Source organism: Kwoniella dendrophila, chromosome 4 (genome assembly GCF_036810415.1).
Source record: "Kwoniella dendrophila CBS 6074 chromosome 4, complete sequence".
Taxonomy (NCBI): domain Eukaryota; kingdom Fungi; phylum Basidiomycota; class Tremellomycetes; order Tremellales; family Cryptococcaceae; genus Kwoniella; species Kwoniella dendrophila.
Window position 1 is genome coordinate 633288 of NC_089479.1, and position 17002 is coordinate 650289.

Below are 17002 nucleotides of genomic sequence, written 5' to 3' on the forward strand. Positions count from 1 at the left end.
ATATCATGAATGATGAGCATTTTGTGAACGAAAAACAAACTTGATTTTGCGCAGTCTTCAACGCACAAACATTTCGTTTTGGTTAAATTTCCTTGCATATGACGAAACATCAAAAGGGTTCCACAATTTTTAACGTCGGTCTAATTCTTCGAATTTTGTCTCTTAAGATACCTGACTGTAGCCTGCGGTTCTGAAAATAAATTTCACACATTTGGCCGGAAATTACGGTATGTAACGCGCATTGCAAAATTACTCGATCAGGCACGTACTTACCCATCTTGGAAGAAACAAAATAGCAAATGCGAGTGTTATAAAAGCTCATATCTCCGGTAGAGCTAGATTGCTCGTTGCTTTTCAGCAGTTCCTGCTAAACGTCTCGCCTATACTGCGATAAAGCTGCGTCCTTCATGCCCAGTCTCTATTCGTTGTGACAGTGGCAGCCCCTCTCGGTTGTCTCGCAGCCCGGTCAAATCTGCGCCATCACATAAGCGTATTTCAGCAGTATAAGAAGATGCGAAGTGAGATAGCGGTGTCGAGAATGTGTCAATCTGCGAAAGGACCGGGACAAGCGAAATAAATAGATTTTTTTGCATGTTGATTTATTAATTTTGCCTATATATTCGAACTATTGGAAAGATGAATTGACTGAATGAGCCAAAAGCAGAATCATTTGGGTGTAGCCAAGATTATATGAAATGAGGGGAATGAGAGAATCGAAATGTGAATCGAAATGTGAAGCTATAATATAGGCATAGAATGGTCTTGAGTAAGAGGGGAACACAGGAGGATGATGCTTTGGGAACGGGTATCTGACAGATCTCTCTGTTCTGCTGTTCGAAGATTTTCACCATGAGCGGGTCCTAAGCTTTTGACAAAGGCAACCAAAATGTTCACGAAAACCGTTCACCTATTCCTCTCCTTCGGCGGCCCGTCTAGCTGCCTTTGCCTTAGCTGCAGCTACAGCCTCTTCGGCCTCCTTCTCATTATCAATCCATCTAAATGCCGTCGGTGGGTATTTGGTTCGAGTTGCAGCTGCAGTATCAGCGAAAAAGAAGACTAATCCAGGGGAGCTGGAACAGCGAATAGTTTTAAGTCAGCATGCGCAAGGACGGGCTTCATCTTTTTGCCAGGTAAGGAATATGTGTCGAGGCACTTACGCAGGTCGTACTCGGGAACAAGGTAATCCTTCTTCAGGTTGATCGAGAACAGCATGCAACATATCTGCTTTTTCGCTTCCTGAAACGACAAAGACAGCTCGATAACAATGCGTAAGAACGGGAAGGCTGTATGGAATGTATTGATTAGCTTGTATAGATGATATGGAAGCTTAGTACGGCTGCATAGCAAGTGAATACAACCTTTCAACTAAACGGAAACCAACTCACGTCATTGTGATTCTTTGTTTTGGACCTCTAGGAGCGTCACTCAGATAAGATACCCAAGCATCTTTTTCCGTTAACAATTCATGACCAGGGAATAAAGAAGCAGTTTCACCATCTCGACCAATACCTAAGAGCATTAAATCAAAAGTAGGGTATCTTGCGGCATTTGATTTAGCAAAATGATCAATTAATTGTTTTTCGTATTGATCAGCTAATTCCTCTATATCATCTAATAAACTTGGATCGATGGTATGTATTTGATTTGGTGGAATGGGTACGTCAGACAAGAATGATAAGATATTGGAATGGTAATTGGAATCTTCGGAATCTAAGGGAACAGCAGCTTCGTCACAGAAGAATACCTCCCTGCGAATAGTCATATTAGTTTATCTTTGAAGCATTTGTTACACGCCAAGCGAACAACGATCTCCATCATGGTCGAATGTATATGGTACTTATAACTCACCATTTGTCCCATTGAACGTTTTCTTGTCCAACTAAACCTTTCAAGTTTGCTGCTAAACTACCTCGCGATAAAGCAATAGAAAATTTTCCCCTTTTCTCAACCGCATCCCTTTGTGCTTTAACAACGAAATTTGCGAGAGAATCTAATAAACAAGTCAAAATCATTAGCTTTCCTCTTCGTCTATTGAAGCTCTCCAGCCGCACGTCCGTACAGAGTGAAATTCTGGTAACGTTGTGCTCAGACAGATATGTGTAAGTTCGGGGGAAGCAGACTCACCAACTAGAACATCTGTATCTGGGAAAGAGTAGAAGACGGGAGGAGCAGGTGGTTGAGGGGGCATGGTGAACTATTGTAGTGAATGAACGATGTTTTCGGAGATTGATGAATGTGACTGTCCACGTATTCCGTCTATACCAGGAAGTGATATACAATTAAAGGGATACGTGAAAACGATGAATATACTGATTAATAGCCTGGTTACGCTTCGAACGGTTTTCAACGCGACGATTACCAGTAGAGCAATTTATGTTGTATGAAGAGAATTAATTTGATCAAAGGGATCCCAATGTAAACTTTCAGTTTCTTGTAATATTGCAATTTTGATCAAAGGATGTTTGTTCAGACTAAATTGTCCCGTCACGTGTCAAAAGAATATCAAGGTTTGATGTATTCAGTCCAAAGGATAGTCGAGTGGGTGACGAGGTTTTAGAGTTAAAGTTGGGAGGGTAAGAATGGTTGATTGAATCTGAGAACGTAAAAGTTGAATAACGAGACAGACAACTAAAGGTGGAAGCGGTGCAACGTTGAGTTGGTTGATGGGGTAACAAGGGTAATTTGAATACTTGATTTATATATTGAGAAGGGCTCGTTGCGTAGTCGAGTCGATTGAATAAGAATGCGGGATGAATGCGATATAAGTTAAGTAATATTCGTTGTCAAAGATAAGTTAAAACATCAATATTATCGCTTGCATCCCATCACTCGTAAACGTCTGGAATGTATGAGAATATATATAATGAACTACTTGAGAAGAGATACTAGCTGTAGATATGACGCACTATTATACACTATACTCGACTCAAACGTGGGAAACACCCCTAATCTCGCTAGTCACGCTAGTCCAAGTGAATTGCCTATTACAGTAATATCCACTATCAATGATATCCTCCGTTCGGTATTCGTTGATAGTCCGACTCTCGGTTAAGCGTGGCCACTACCGCTCGACGGAAAGTAAGATAGGTTTAGAATGAGATCTTCATCAAGTTGTTCAGCTGCAATCGATGGTATGAACCAAATTGATAACTTGCTTACTCTTAATCAACCTTGTAACATAAGAATCGAGCAAACTCAACGCTATTAACTTTGAACAACAACCTGAACACTCTAAAATCAAAGTTATCAATCGAAATCAAGAAATATGTCTGCTGGAGCTTGGATTAGGTATGTGATCTCAACCGAAATTTACGATCGTCTGATCAATCCTAAGACTCGTTTACTGATAATCTTTACAATCGCAGATGGGCCATAATATCGACAACGAGTATGTTATTCTTAGTTCAAAGAGAAACGAGACGAGCAAAAAGTCAAAATACTAATGTGAATGTTTATTATGATTTTATCTCAAATCAGTAATCGGAGGCGGTGTAGCTGTAATGAGAGGTAAGTTCATTTCATATCTATCGCTAATCGATGAATGAGGAATATGGAAGCTTATATCTTACTTGTATAGCCACCGTTCCATCAGAAGAAGAATTCTATAATGTTAGTCGTTCCATCCTATCTTAGCGATGTATGAGAAATAACTAACCCCATTATTGTGGTAATGTAGAAACTGTCACCTGAATTGAAAAGAGAAATGGATAAAATCATACGTCAAAGAGAAGGTAGTCAAACTATGAAGGAGAGATTAGATGTAAGTGTTATCTTACTCCATCGATTATCGATTTATATAAATTAAAAACGAATGTTACTAACGTTTCGACACTAATTTTCGTATATAATCCCAATAGGCTGCCGGTGAAAAAGATGAAATTGTTTGGGGAGACTCATTAAATTCTTCCTCATCATCAACGGTCAGATCAAGCTCTAGCGGTTTTGGTGCAAGTGGCTTTGGAGGTACAAGGAGGTTGTAGATACCCTTTAATTTCTTTCGAATCAGTCAAACATACGATCTGGACAATCTCAGAAATGATCTTTCAACCACAAGGATTCATACTGAACTCGACGTTTCTACAATCTTCGTAGACGCAGACAATCTGGTCAGCCTGTGTAGGATATATGGGATAGGATCATTACTGCTTATCCTTGACGATTTTTAAGGCGATATCTATTCTGTACCATATTTGTATCAATGCATATAGTTTTTCAGTCTCGCCTTACTTCTTGTCTAGAAGTCCGAAGCTACTTCTGTATTGGGTAAGCTGAGTAGACGGCTTGAACAAATTAAGAATACTATGTAATCCATGATATATTATAATATTCATATATGGTGATGCGAATGCGTGAAAATTAATAAGGGAACTATATGGGTGATTATTACTCTACTTGTATGATTATATTACAGGTATCTAATATGGTGATACGGTATATACAACTAATGAAGAAAATGTTCCGAAAGAATACATAGATCTATATACAATGATACCTCAATAGAAAGGAAAGGAAGAAAAGTGGTCTATTTTTCTGATAGCAATTTCTCACTTGCCTCTTCAACTATACGTATTATACTTGCTTTTCCACATGGTTTAGTATACCATTCATCCATATTACATCTGTTATAAATCAGAGATTTCGTTAGTTCATCTAACTGAGATGGGAAATTCAGTTATTCGTAGTAACGAGACTCACTCTACTAAACCTCTTTTCTTCTCGCCATCACTCGCCAAAGCAGTAACAGCTATAATTTGAGATTTTTGTCTAGTTGCACGTTCATTTTCGATTGATCTCATTTCTATACATGTTTGATAACCATCTTTCCTAGGCCTAATGCAGAAGAAGCAAAATTATCAGCTTTCATATCGACGTTTTCTTTGCGCATGACGGACTAGGGGCAACGAGCGGACTACCTCTCAACTCAATTAGAGAACTTACATATTTATATCTAGCAAAACTATTATAGGTCCGGAGAGACCTTTGAACACATCAACGGCTACATCACCGTCTTCAGCTTCGAATACTTCGATGGGCTACAGTTCGTTCATGTAAAGAGTCAGCTTGTGGACTGCGACCGTCAAGAATATGGGGGACAAGAAGAAAACGAATTTACCAATTTAGTTGACAATATTTTGACTAGAATAGTTCTATTTATCTTGTTATCCTCTACAACCAACACCTTTACCTTTTCTCGTTGTTTAAGCTCGTTGACATTTTCTGAGTATTGATTGTTGCTGGAATCAGAGTTGTCGATGTCCATATGGTCTACGGAATTTACCCTTGAATTCGAGTTGATTGGTGAATCTGTTGATACCATGATAGAATTGCTTACAGAGGAATCGTCTTGGTCTTGCGTAGTCTCAGATAATAGAGTGGATGTCGAAGGTGCAATAGAATACTTTCTTAAAGTTGAACTTGAGAAATCACCGTTGGAAGCATTCTCACCAATAGGTGTCTCATCATTACTTTTTTGACTTTCTTCTGCTAATTTATCTGTAGCGGTACAAGCATTATTTCCATTTCGACTGGACAAAGATTTCTTCTGCTGGTTGTTTCCGGGTGAAGGGGGAGGTAATCTAGGGAAATATTCCCCTAGTGATAACGATGCAACAGTTTCTTCTATATCATTGTTATAAAATGAGTTTGGCTTGCTTCGTTGATTACCAAATTCAGTGTCAGATGTCCCTTTACCATTACTACTGTGAACACTGTTTGTGTGGCTTGGACTTGTTCCTTCTCTTTGGCGCTGGGTTTGATCCAAATTCGACAGTGATTTTGAAGAGGATGTTGCATTGGCAAATGACCAATCGCTATTGATAAAATTATTTAAATTCATTGGCGAGGGTAGAGAGTGAATGTTGTTGTTTTGGTTATCGTTGACCTCGTTTGGTTTACCCATATCATTGCCTTCGGGTGACATTAGATGCGGCGTATTGATTGCTCCCCTATCCAGATCTTCTTCTTTTGGCTGACCGTTTTCCGTATTTTCATATTCCTTCTGTGTTTGAAAAAGATCTTTCAACCTCTGTGAATGGTTGGGGAACAATGATTCCCTCAGAATTGAGGGGTTGGTAGGTCGCTGAAATCTTCTTATACTCAGATTATCCTTGTATTTCTCCTCTAACTCCAAAACAGATTGTTCAGCCTGATGATTATCATCAATAAGGAAAACGATATCATTTGTGATTGTACCAAATAATGCCTGCTCAAATAATTCTTTCGATTTGCTGAGATTTTTCTCAATCTCACCAAATGCGACGATCAATTCAGCATCTTCAACTTCGGTGACAATTGTGCAGCCCAATTTACTGTATTGTCTTTTCAATGCTTCCTGCAATTTTTCTATTCTTTCGCCTTGGCCCAAAAATCCTGTGATACATACTTTCCTGTCAATTTCCATTTCGTCATGTCGCAAAGACAATTGCCAGATACTTGAAGATGACCCTTTCCGCGAACCAGGCTCGTGAGGTGAATCGATTTCAGGGAATGGAACGGATCTTAAAGGCAATGGTACATCTATCTGTACTGTGGTTCCCGCTCCTGGTGCGGAAGTGATTTCCATACACCCTCCCATCAGATCAACGATTCGATAGGCAAGGTGCACGGAAAGACCTGGAAAATCAAAATGTCAGAAAGGTCGGTCATATCCAGCAATCGAAGGGCTAAGATATCACTCACCACTGCCCGTGGCGTAACGATCCTCCTTAGCCCATGGTTCACCAAGTTTATCATTTACAAACGCTTGATCCATACCCCTGCCATCATCTTTGATAGTAATACTGATAAGCTTGGTCAAGGCAAGCTATTGATAACGATCATCGTTGGAACATATTAGCGCAATTTCTGGAACACTAAAATCCATTGATGACACAATACTTACATCCTCACAACCTTCGGGCGGTAACAAATCAACTACATCATCAAGATATATTTCCACACAACCGTAATCATCGATGAATTTAAAAGCATTACTGAGGATCTTTTGGAGAGCTCTACGATTACAATAAAAACGGTGATGATCAGCGAAATTCTGGTCGCCTCCTTACAATCAATGACGTAAACCTACTTTCGCAGAGCTCCTCCAGCATCTTCGGAAACTTGTTCACCTAGTAGAGGAGGGATGATTTCGAAAATAGTTTCAATGTGACAGTCAGATTGACCATTTGCTCTTCTCGATTTCTTGTCTTCATCAATGACATCTCTTAAAAGTTCTTCAAACATTACTTCTATTGAAGCCTGTCCTCCTGTCGGTGTAGTCATTAATCCTGTATCTCCTAAAGACTGAGAAGCTTCCTTTCCCTTGAGGTCTAGGAACGATAAGATATTGTCAACAATTCCATGAAGAGTCTTTCCTGATGTATCTATAGCATCCAAGAAAGGTAGCAAATCCCTAACTTGCTCGGTTGATGTTAGATTAGTGGTCATTTGAGGCGTTTCAGCTAAATCAGTCATCGACGATCGGAGTAATTGAGTAATAGCTAATATCTGATGAAGCGGTGTACGCAATTCGCTAAAGGAGGTATTCCGATATTAGCTGCTAATAAATGAAATGTATGAGAGCAGAATAACGAGACTTACTGAGCTTGTAAATTTGAATAAGAAATTTGACTTTGTTCTAAATCTCTAACTTTTTTCATTGCTAAAGCAGCCATCAAACAACCTCCTAATATCCAAACAAAAGGTAAAGCAACCATACTGGAATCGACTAAAGATGAAGGTGGTTTATTCCATGTAGCAAACATTACAAATTTGATTTTACCATCATGACCCATAAAAGTTGTACCCAAAGCAGTTTGAGCTTCTGTAGGCATTAAATCCATTATTCTTTTTGACAGTGGATCATCATTTTCTTCCCGATCCCACCAAAATTGTCTTGTTTCCAAATATTTCTTCAAGAACTGACTTAGCACCGATTCTACTCCAGTTGTATCAAAGTGAAATTTACTCGATTTGGGATCGTTTTCATCACATGCTATACCTAGAACTTCCGCGTTATTTTGTTGCCTTCCAACATAATTTATAACAGGTTCAATATCCGATGGCCAAGGATCACCTTTCAGATAATCGTGTATAGTCTTCTCTTTAGTCTTTATCCTCTCATAACCTTTTTTACCATCTAATGTACCACCATTCTCGTTGTCGTGGACTTTGATGAATAAATGATAGTCCTCAACGTTAACTACAACCACAGCATCAGCTCTCAGCATCATCTTCAATGTATTGGCCGCATCAGTGAATATAGTTTGATCGGATATTAAAGCTTGTCTTCTTGCATCTCTACTATCCCTAGGTCCAACTTTACTAGCGACGGGGCTACTTTCGGATGTATTCGGTGGTGGAAGCTTAGATTGAGATGAAGGGAAAGGAGGTGGTGGTTGAGGTTTAGATAAACTTGGGGCCGAAGGTTGTGATTGAGATGAATGCCTTGACAAGGAACGGCGAATTGAGGGCTCATTGGGCTGAGGTAGCAAGGATCTTCTTAAAAACGAAACCGAAGTTTCATACATGGAACTGGAACGTTTCGCCATATATTCGGATTGCTAGATGTGGAGCCATCAGAAACAAAATAATGATCTGATCGTCGAACTCACCAAAGTCGCAAGTTGGTAAACCAGCATATTGGATAATTTCATTAATAACAGTCTTTCTCTTTGATTAAAAGATTGCCGGGGTTCTATATCATATATATTTAGTGTTCCGAAATCTACTATTGATCCATCTTTTCCATGATAGCGTAGAGGCGCTGCAGCGAAAAACTGTGTAATGTACGCATGCAGATTAGCGTGACATATTAATCAATTTGATCATCCAACAACTCTCACATTTCTCAGATGCTTACCTTATAAACTTTGTCCTCGTATAGGGGATTATTCCGTGTCCTCCAGTCTCTTGTACAATCAGCTATGATCCAGCAATCATTATCATGTATGTCTATAACATGACTACAGGCTACCTGAGCCGTAGCACGGGTTTCAGGTGGCTTCTCCGGCTGTTCAAGGAAATAAAACAACGTGTAAGTGTTTTTGGAGATCGACAATACAATAAAGACTATTCTACACTCACAGTAGAGCTATAAGCGAACTCCTGCTCGTCATGTATGATTGAGACTATTGATCGTGGAACATCGAAGATCTAATCGCGACATCGAATTCGTCAGTATCTAATTTAGATATGATAATGTTCTAGTTATCAAGATTACATACCAACTCTGCCATTTCAGCATATTTGCATAGAACGGCTTTTCTACCATCTTCTTCTTCGCCCACTAAACCTAATCTACGAATTGCTCTCCTCCTCCTTAATCTACATGCTCTACCTGGTATTGGACCAGGTAACCAACCTTTCTCTTCGTAAAAGGCTTTCATTCTTTTTCTTTCATTCTTTGCTGATCTATAATCATCATCTTGAAAAGTTGATTCCAATCTAGGTTCATCGATTGTTCTAGCTGTATCAAATGCTACTGAGATTGGTTCAAGATCTTTATTTTGTTTTTGTTCATTGGTAATCATCGAAGCATTAAATTCTAAATTATCATGATCAAATTCATCTAGTGGTATTGGCATTTCTGCAGCAGTTTCAACTATAGTTTTAGATGGTCCAGGTATATTTTCAGGATGATTAAACGGTACACCACCTATTCCTGCATCTAATGAATCATTTGAATCACCATGATGTACTAAAGGTGGTTTTGCACTTGAACTTGGATCATCACTTTCTGCTTTATTTCTTATCTTCGAATGAAACTCTGGACCTTGCGTAGATGGTGCTTGTGAAGCTCCCCAATGTAATTTTGATGTTTCAATTATTGGCGAACCTATATTGACAACAGTCGAAGATTCTTTCGCATCCTCTCTATCTCTTGCATAACTATTTCAAAAGGAAAAGCAAAGAACAAGTCAAATTTGCCCTCAACGTCTATAATCCAGCTAATGGCTCGTCAAGTCATACAAATGTTTAATAAGGTTGAAATATCGCTTACCATTTCAGAGCCTGATCCCATTCAGCATTCCCTATAGGAGCTTGATCATTTAGTGGAACGTGATCGTCCTTATCCATCTCCTGAAAATGATTTTGGGTGAAATGCTATGTGTCACGATTAGAATGTTGTTGGACCGCCTAAACCTATTTGACGCTTAAGTATTGACGTTTTCCGATAATCGCCAAGTGTAATTCTATTCGTGACTCAAACGTAAAAGATAACAATGAGGTGTATTCATGTATTCATCGATGGCAATAGGCAATCTAATGAATTGTATATCCAGAATGTGATTATTGTATGGATATAGAGCGGGTTTGTTTGGGTCGGGTTGTTGAAAGAAGATTGAAGGCCAAAGCTATTATTCTATCAGAATAATGTCTCTCTCTACAAGTAAGGTAGTTTTGTGATACAATTAGTTCAAAATAAAATCTCGTATCTTACAAATTTAGTGTCGATCGTTCTTAATCAAGAATGTTACTGTATGCACTGTACTAGTACAACCTTCTTAGCTACCATATTGCGACAAATAATTATCATAGTTATAGGCCTGCCTTCACCTAAAATCAGATGGAAAGACCTATTGATTACCCTTAATCAGGATATTTTCGGCATCATTCTTCTTTTGCAAGTAACTTTAAGGAGATTTAACGATTTAACTAAACCAAATCATTCACCGACAAAGTTCAGGTACGCGATGAACACCGTTTTTTCTTCCATCTGGAGTCATACAAGTAAGTATGTAGTACCTTACTTTAAGTAGAGCATGAGGAATGTCGCTGTTTTCTGTATTGATATCATGCCAGTTACCAATAAGTTGAGTCTCACAGTAATCAATCTGTTTCTGTACAGATGGCGAAACATCCACAAGATACATAGTAATAACATAAACGCTCAATATAACATCATCAGGTATCACAAGCCCGATAGAAATGGTAAAGTAGCAATCTAATAACAGAGGCAACAGGAAACGCTAAAATAAGAATACAAAATGGAGATACAAAAAAATGTCCCTCTGGTAATGATCCAAAAATGGTTGTGAAAGGCAAAATCGAGGAGAATACAAATAACGCGAGTTGTAAAGACCTTTCAGATTCAAGATCGGTTAGGCAACAATTTCAGCTTCAGCTTGGGCTACAATTCCTTCAACTTTTTCAGCTACTTCTTTCTCTTCTTCAGTCGTTATAACTGTATTGACTATACCCTGTTTATATACATCCAAACCTTCGCCTTCTATGATCTCTTTACTGATTATCTCAGGTTGAGGTTCAGAGAGAGGAAGGATTTCAATACCCTCTAGTATTCCTTCTTTTAGTGTATTGACAGATTCAGTATCCGTTCTTACTTCAGTCGAAGGGATAGGGGCGGCGTCGAGGTCCGTTGAAGCAACTTCAACTGGTACAGGCGTAGGTATAGTGATAGGTGTCGGAGTGGGTATCACAGCGGGAGCCGGAAGTGTTGACTCGGTTGGCAGACTTGGTGTAGGCGGAAGACCTATTCCACTTCCATTGCTGAAAGTTGCCGTTGTTGGCGGTATAGGTGAGGTAAAACCATTTGAATTGAAACACTCTTGAAAGTTGATTAGATCTCTAGTCAGTTCATCCATCAGTTGCATGGATTTGGTTTGTTCAGGCATAGGCGAATCGTTTGTCGTTATGTTGATATTCGCTTCTACGTCTTTCGGCTGTTCATCCATATTCACATCACCATCTACGTCGACATTGACATTGACAGTACCGTCGGTTTCTGTTGTCTTGAGCTTGATATTCTTGATGCCCAACAATCTGGCTCTTTCTTGCCTTTTACCTTCTTCTATCTGTACTCGACCAACATACTCCAAGACATTTCTCACCCTTTTCTTCATCTCAGCTGTTGTAATCCTCTTAGGTGGGTAACGTGGTCTGACAGGAGGATCTAACAACGTCGCCTTTTCGTTCTCCGCTACCTCTCTTCCACTGGGTTCTTTGGGCAACACCAATTTTCCATTCTCATCTCGTTCCTCGGTAAAAGGTCCATATCGTTGGTTATGATAATGATTTCTCGGCAGATAGCCTAGCATTTTGGGAGCAGGCACTTCTAAAGCATTTGGATTGGTCGAAGGCAATAGGTCCGCGAAAGCCGATAGGTGTTCTGGTAACCACCAGGATAGATGATTTGCTGACTCGACGGATAGAGGGTGATACACGACAGGCGCAGCTGCCAGGGCTCCCGCACGCCGTGTACCATGTTCGTGATGGGCTGGAGGAGCAGGAGGAACGGGTGTTGAAGCTGCTGGACGACGAGCCGGAGATGGGGCGATAACAGGGGCCTGTGAGGCTGTTAAAGAAGATGTACTTTGGTAAGTATATCGACCAAAAAGTTCATGTTTTTGGGAATGGATTGCTTTCACTGAATCTGGCTCAAGCCCAACAATTGCACGATAAAGAGGGAGACACGGCTTTGGAGACTTACCTTCTTCTTCATCTCTTTTCCTCCTGCCCTTTTTGACCCGTTCCTTATCTTCCACTTCCTCTTCATCTTCCCTCCTTCTCTTTTCCCCTCTATCTTTCTCTTTGTCTTCAACATTTGTACTTCCGTCTAAAATGGCCATAGGAGATGTGACTTCCGCTTTACTAGCTTCTAATGCAGCCTTGACTGCTTCTTCGTAAGCGGAATCCCTGGAATTCATTGTACTTCTCTTCTTAGGTTCTCTGGCTGAATTTGGTTGAGGCGAGCTTGAGTCCCTGTCAGGCGACACTGACGATATTCCTCTCGCTCTGCGACCCGAAGTTGTGACTTTTGCCGGATGCCCTTTGGCATTGTCAAGTTTGTTAGAGGCGGAAGGCGGTTTCTCGCGTGTGATTGATGATGCAGATTGCCTTCCACGAGCATTTCTTCGTCCATCATGGGCATCAGCGATAGGACTTGTTGTTTCACGTTTGTGGTGTGAACGCGAAGGTGGTTTAGGCGGAGGCGGCGTTGGTTCTTGGGGTTCTTCCGGAATTTCCTCGGCCCAACGTTTAGACTGCGAAGGTGGATAATCATCCCGATCGTTATGTAGATTTCTCAGATTTTCAGGCAGGGGGGGTATGAAAGTACCGCTACACAGGACATATCAGTATTTAGCATGAACGTACAAAGTAACCGAAAGAACTGATTAACTTACGATTTTCGTCCTTGTCGCCGTATCCACTTCAATAAAGCCTGATGTCTTTCTGGTTTACACTCCTCACAAAAGTATTCTGCATAATAAATTAGCTTGATGCCAGAGACGTCATACTTGCTGACTTACCATCAGGTGCCTCCTCGTCACCCCATATTCCCATACATTCGCCATGCTGCCAAACATTACATTTATCACACTGAATCATCATGGTGTCAATATCCACTATAAAGTCGCGGATGATCAGTAAACAATCATACGCAACATGACATGTTACGGTTACTCACCCACTTTGTGACATACACATCTAGTCACATCCTTAACTTCCTCTTCTTCTTCTTCTTCGTCCTCATCCTCATGGTTACTTGTCTCATCATCTAAATCAGGTACATCCTCTTCATCTTCTATAGCCTGTTCAACTTCTTCAACTTTCTCAACTTCTTTCTCCTTTTTAGGTTTTTTAGCTGAAAAACTCGTCCTTCTAATCTCGACAGGTAAGAGATGGTCATCTAGCAATAATTCGTCTTCACCTCTTCTTTTCCTAGTCTGTCTTGAAGCGGAACCTGCTCTTTCTGTATTTGAAAGTGGTGTAGTAGCTAAAGGTGTATTTTCACCTGAACCTGGAAATTTATTGAACCCATTTCCATTCAATTTCGAGCTTCTAGTCTTTATAGGTGTTTCTTCATCTTTGCCATCTTCATCTTGATTACCATTTTCGAGACCTAATTCTTCTAATCCTGGCTCTTCTTTAATCTCTATCTCACCAGCGTTATTTGATTCGCCGAATGCTCTTCCGATTCTATGTTTCCTATAAGAATCCCATTCATCGTCTACTTTCTCTTCCTGATCTTCATCGCCAATCAACTCATTCTTTTCTTCACCTTCAGCTACTGTATCCTCACTAGTAGGCGGCGGAGGTGTCAAACTTGCATTTGAAGCACTTGGTACATGTACTTTTTCTGGACTAACGGATCTAGCCGATATAGCATCTTCTTCTAATGCTGTGCTATCTATAGGTGTAATATCGGCTATAACTCGCGGTATGATTTCAGGAGGAGCTGCAAGAGCACTGGAAGATTGAGGTATAGGCGTACGGACTGCTGGCGAGCGTGATGGTGCTTGAGGCGAGTTTTTAGGTGAATTTTTGGGTTGTTTAGGTGGTAAAGGGGGAAATAGTGGTCCTGTTGTGGGAGGGAGGGGATTGCGTCCTCTTGTGCGTCGGGGTTTACCTGAGATAGTAAATAGATGTCAGCAATCAATTCATACATACTGACATCGCTGTTTACCCGCCGAAGAGCTAAAGTAGAAACGGTGCTACAAGCAGATATCGCTCACCATCATCATCCTCTTCCAATTTCGGCGTTAAGCTACCCACACTTGGACTTCGAAGATTTTTTACCTGCATCGAGGTTTCTCTAGCTGATCGTATAGTCGATGTCGATGTCACGGATGTCCTACGTCTATCCATCTTACTTTCCACTCCCTACGGATAAAACGGTATTGGGCGGTAATTTCTGTTATCGGTATTGTGAAGCAAGCAAGATTGTATGGTGTGGTGAAGGCAATGGTACGGTATCTAAGACAGCCAGTATACGGGTATGATATTGGGATGGTGATATGATGCCTGAATGGGGATTTGCAGAGATAGTAGATAGAATATTGAAATGTATATGATTGTTGATATGGTATGATGATATTGAGTGGGATATTTGGTAGCAGAGAGTGAAAGATTGAGCCGACAACCGAGAATGGGAAAATGACAAATGACATACTTAGTACTAGCTACTTTATATGTAAACACGCGTCAATATTGCAATCGTGGGAAAGTAGAAACCTCAGCTATTGCACAAAGTGGCAATTTATCAATTTAAATTGATTGATGTGGATTCAAAGGTTGATTATTGGCTATTCAACTAAATTTATACACCATTTGATCATTGTAACTTAGTCTTACAAAGCTATCTGTATGCTCTATAGATCTCTAATTCAGACAACAAGACTACTAACGAACCCTGCTACTCGCTTCAACCTATCAAGAAATCTCATGTCTAATCCTATAGCCAAAAGAATGAAGTCCACTAAAGTCAGTATCTAATTTAGCCCCTTCAACTCAGCACATAATAAGCTGACGATACAACTACTTCATATCTAGGTTATCGGTACTCACTCTGGTACATTCCATTGTGACGGTGAGCTATACTTGACGTGAATGATGTCTGCTCGTACATAGCTCATGTTTGTCTTTGCATAGAGGCACTTGCTGTCTTCATGCTTCGTATGACCGATGAGTACAAGGACGCTGGTCAGTAATTTAGCCACCACTGGAGATCTATTATGAGCTGATAGAATATATAGATCTCGTACGAACTAGAGATCCTGCAAAGCGTGAGTATAACACAATTTTGCCCATCTTTGAGGAATATCATATATTAATCTGATGAACCTATTTTATGCCAAAATCAGTTGAACCATTAGATATAGTAGTTGATGTTGGTGGTGTATATTCTCCCGAGAAACAAAGATACGATCATCACCAAAGAGGGTTTGAAGAAGTCTTTGGTTCAGGTGGATTTGATAAAATCAAATTATCTTCAGCTGGTTTAGTCTATAAACATTTTGGAAAAGAAATTATAGCAAACCGATTAAAAACCAATATTGAAGATGAAAGAGTTGAAATTTTGTGGCACACCTTATATTCTGTAAGCTTACGATAGACTATCAATTTCTGCTTTACATCAAAGATCACAGCTGATAAGTCTCGATGATCAATTGTTTTAGGAAATGATTGAATCTGTTGATGGTATTGACAATGGTGTAAATATTTCTTCAACACCTTTAGCTTATACAAATAGAACAGATCTAAGTTCAAGAGTAAGAAGATTAAATCCAAATTGGAATGAAGAATGTTCTGATTCTCAGTACGATGTAAGTTCTGGTCTGTATAAGCTCGATTGATTGCTGTTTGAAATGCGTCTTTGTATGGATGAAAGAACATAGTGCTAAGTCGATCTTGTGGTTGTTATTGATAGGAAAAATTCGCGCAAGCTTCTCAAATAACAGGTGAAGAATTCTTATCACAATTAGATTATTTCGCTTTTGCTTGGTTACCTGCCAGAGATATTGTTAAACAAGCTATGGAGAAGAGATTTGAGATTGATCCAAGTGGTCAAGTTGTTGTTTTCGATAAAGTGAGTAATACTAGATAAATTTTATAGCATCTTTCGTAATTATTCACGAATTACGGTTTCGTTGCGTTGCACATTATTACTGATCTGTTCTAATTTCCTATTCTCCCCACTTCAATAGTCATGTCCATGGAAAGATCATTTATTCTCATTAGAATCAACCGATTCAAAAGCATCAGAAAAACCAATTTTATACGTATTATATCCTGAACAACCTGATCAACCATCATCAAAATGGAGAATTCAATGTGTACCAGAATCATCAGATTCTTTTAAAAATAGAAAATCTTTACCTGAACCTTGGTGTGGTGTAAGAGATGAAAAATTATCTGAAGTTTCTGGTATACCTGGTGGAACATTTGTTCACGCTTCTGGGTTTACAGGTGGTAATGCTACTTATCAAGGTACTTTGGAAATGGCAAAGAAAGCTTTAGCTTTTTGAGTTTATTTCGAAATTTAGCTAGAGAGTGCAGAGAAAGGTATTAAAGGTTGCAAACTCAATCGATAGTTTGGTTATTGTGGTTTCTCAAACACGAGAACATATTGTAATTAGTATCAATGATCAGTCTGCTCATATCTCTTATTAAAAGGGTAATATTGCCTTGGCCATTAAATATGTATGCATATATCAATTTTAACGAAAAATGTTTGATTCATCTAGAGATATATATTTTTTAATTGTACAATTACATATTACAA

At 39.5% G+C, this 17002-nt stretch overlaps 5 protein-coding genes across 5 annotated transcripts; 2 read left to right on the top strand and 3 right to left on the bottom strand.

The window, feature by feature from the left end:
* Positions 1 to 907: 907 nt before the first annotated feature.
* On the bottom strand, positions 908 to 2188 carry L201_003372 (6-phosphogluconolactonase; the record flags this gene model as incomplete). The annotated part of the gene is made up of 5 exons (XM_066219127.1): positions 908 to 1070; positions 1158 to 1283; positions 1386 to 1748; positions 1849 to 1990; positions 2125 to 2188. 5 exons carry the CDS (start codon positions 2186 to 2188, stop codon positions 908 to 910), a joined length of 858 nt encoding a protein of 285 aa, XP_066075224.1.
* A 1077-nt stretch (positions 2189 to 3265) lies between these two features.
* On the top strand, positions 3266 to 3980 carry L201_003373 (uncharacterized protein; the record flags this gene model as incomplete). The annotated part of the gene is made up of 6 exons (XM_066219128.1): positions 3266 to 3288; positions 3366 to 3388; positions 3478 to 3507; positions 3578 to 3609; positions 3677 to 3760; positions 3858 to 3980. 6 exons carry the CDS (start codon positions 3266 to 3268, stop codon positions 3978 to 3980), a joined length of 315 nt encoding a protein of 104 aa, XP_066075225.1.
* Positions 3981 to 4522: 542 nt separating this feature from the next.
* Positions 4523 to 10056, bottom strand: L201_003374 (uncharacterized protein; the record flags this gene model as incomplete). The annotated part of the gene is made up of 13 exons (XM_066219129.1): positions 4523 to 4619; positions 4696 to 4830; positions 4939 to 5033; positions 5114 to 6612; positions 6679 to 6802; positions 6881 to 6992; positions 7067 to 7510; positions 7579 to 8540; positions 8592 to 8756; positions 8840 to 8989; positions 9064 to 9132; positions 9204 to 9867; positions 9980 to 10056. 13 exons carry the CDS (start codon positions 10054 to 10056, stop codon positions 4523 to 4525), a joined length of 4593 nt encoding a protein of 1530 aa, XP_066075226.1.
* Positions 10057 to 11081: 1025 nt separating this feature from the next.
* L201_003375 (uncharacterized protein) lies at positions 11082 to 14586 on the bottom strand (the record flags this gene model as incomplete). The annotated part of the gene is made up of 6 exons (XM_066219130.1): positions 11082 to 12370; positions 12428 to 13056; positions 13122 to 13197; positions 13248 to 13343; positions 13406 to 14347; positions 14454 to 14586. 6 exons carry the CDS (start codon positions 14584 to 14586, stop codon positions 11082 to 11084), a joined length of 3165 nt encoding a protein of 1054 aa, XP_066075227.1.
* A 576-nt stretch (positions 14587 to 15162) lies between these two features.
* Positions 15163 to 16745, top strand: L201_003376 (uncharacterized protein; the record flags this gene model as incomplete). Its single annotated transcript, XM_066219131.1, has 8 exons — positions 15163 to 15201; positions 15271 to 15307; positions 15370 to 15420; positions 15474 to 15503; positions 15582 to 15817; positions 15897 to 16043; positions 16148 to 16306; positions 16425 to 16745. The coding sequence occupies 8 exons, from the start codon at positions 15163 to 15165 to the stop codon at positions 16743 to 16745; spliced, it is 1020 nt and encodes a 339-aa protein (XP_066075228.1).
* Between the last annotated feature and the right edge of the window lie 257 nt (positions 16746 to 17002).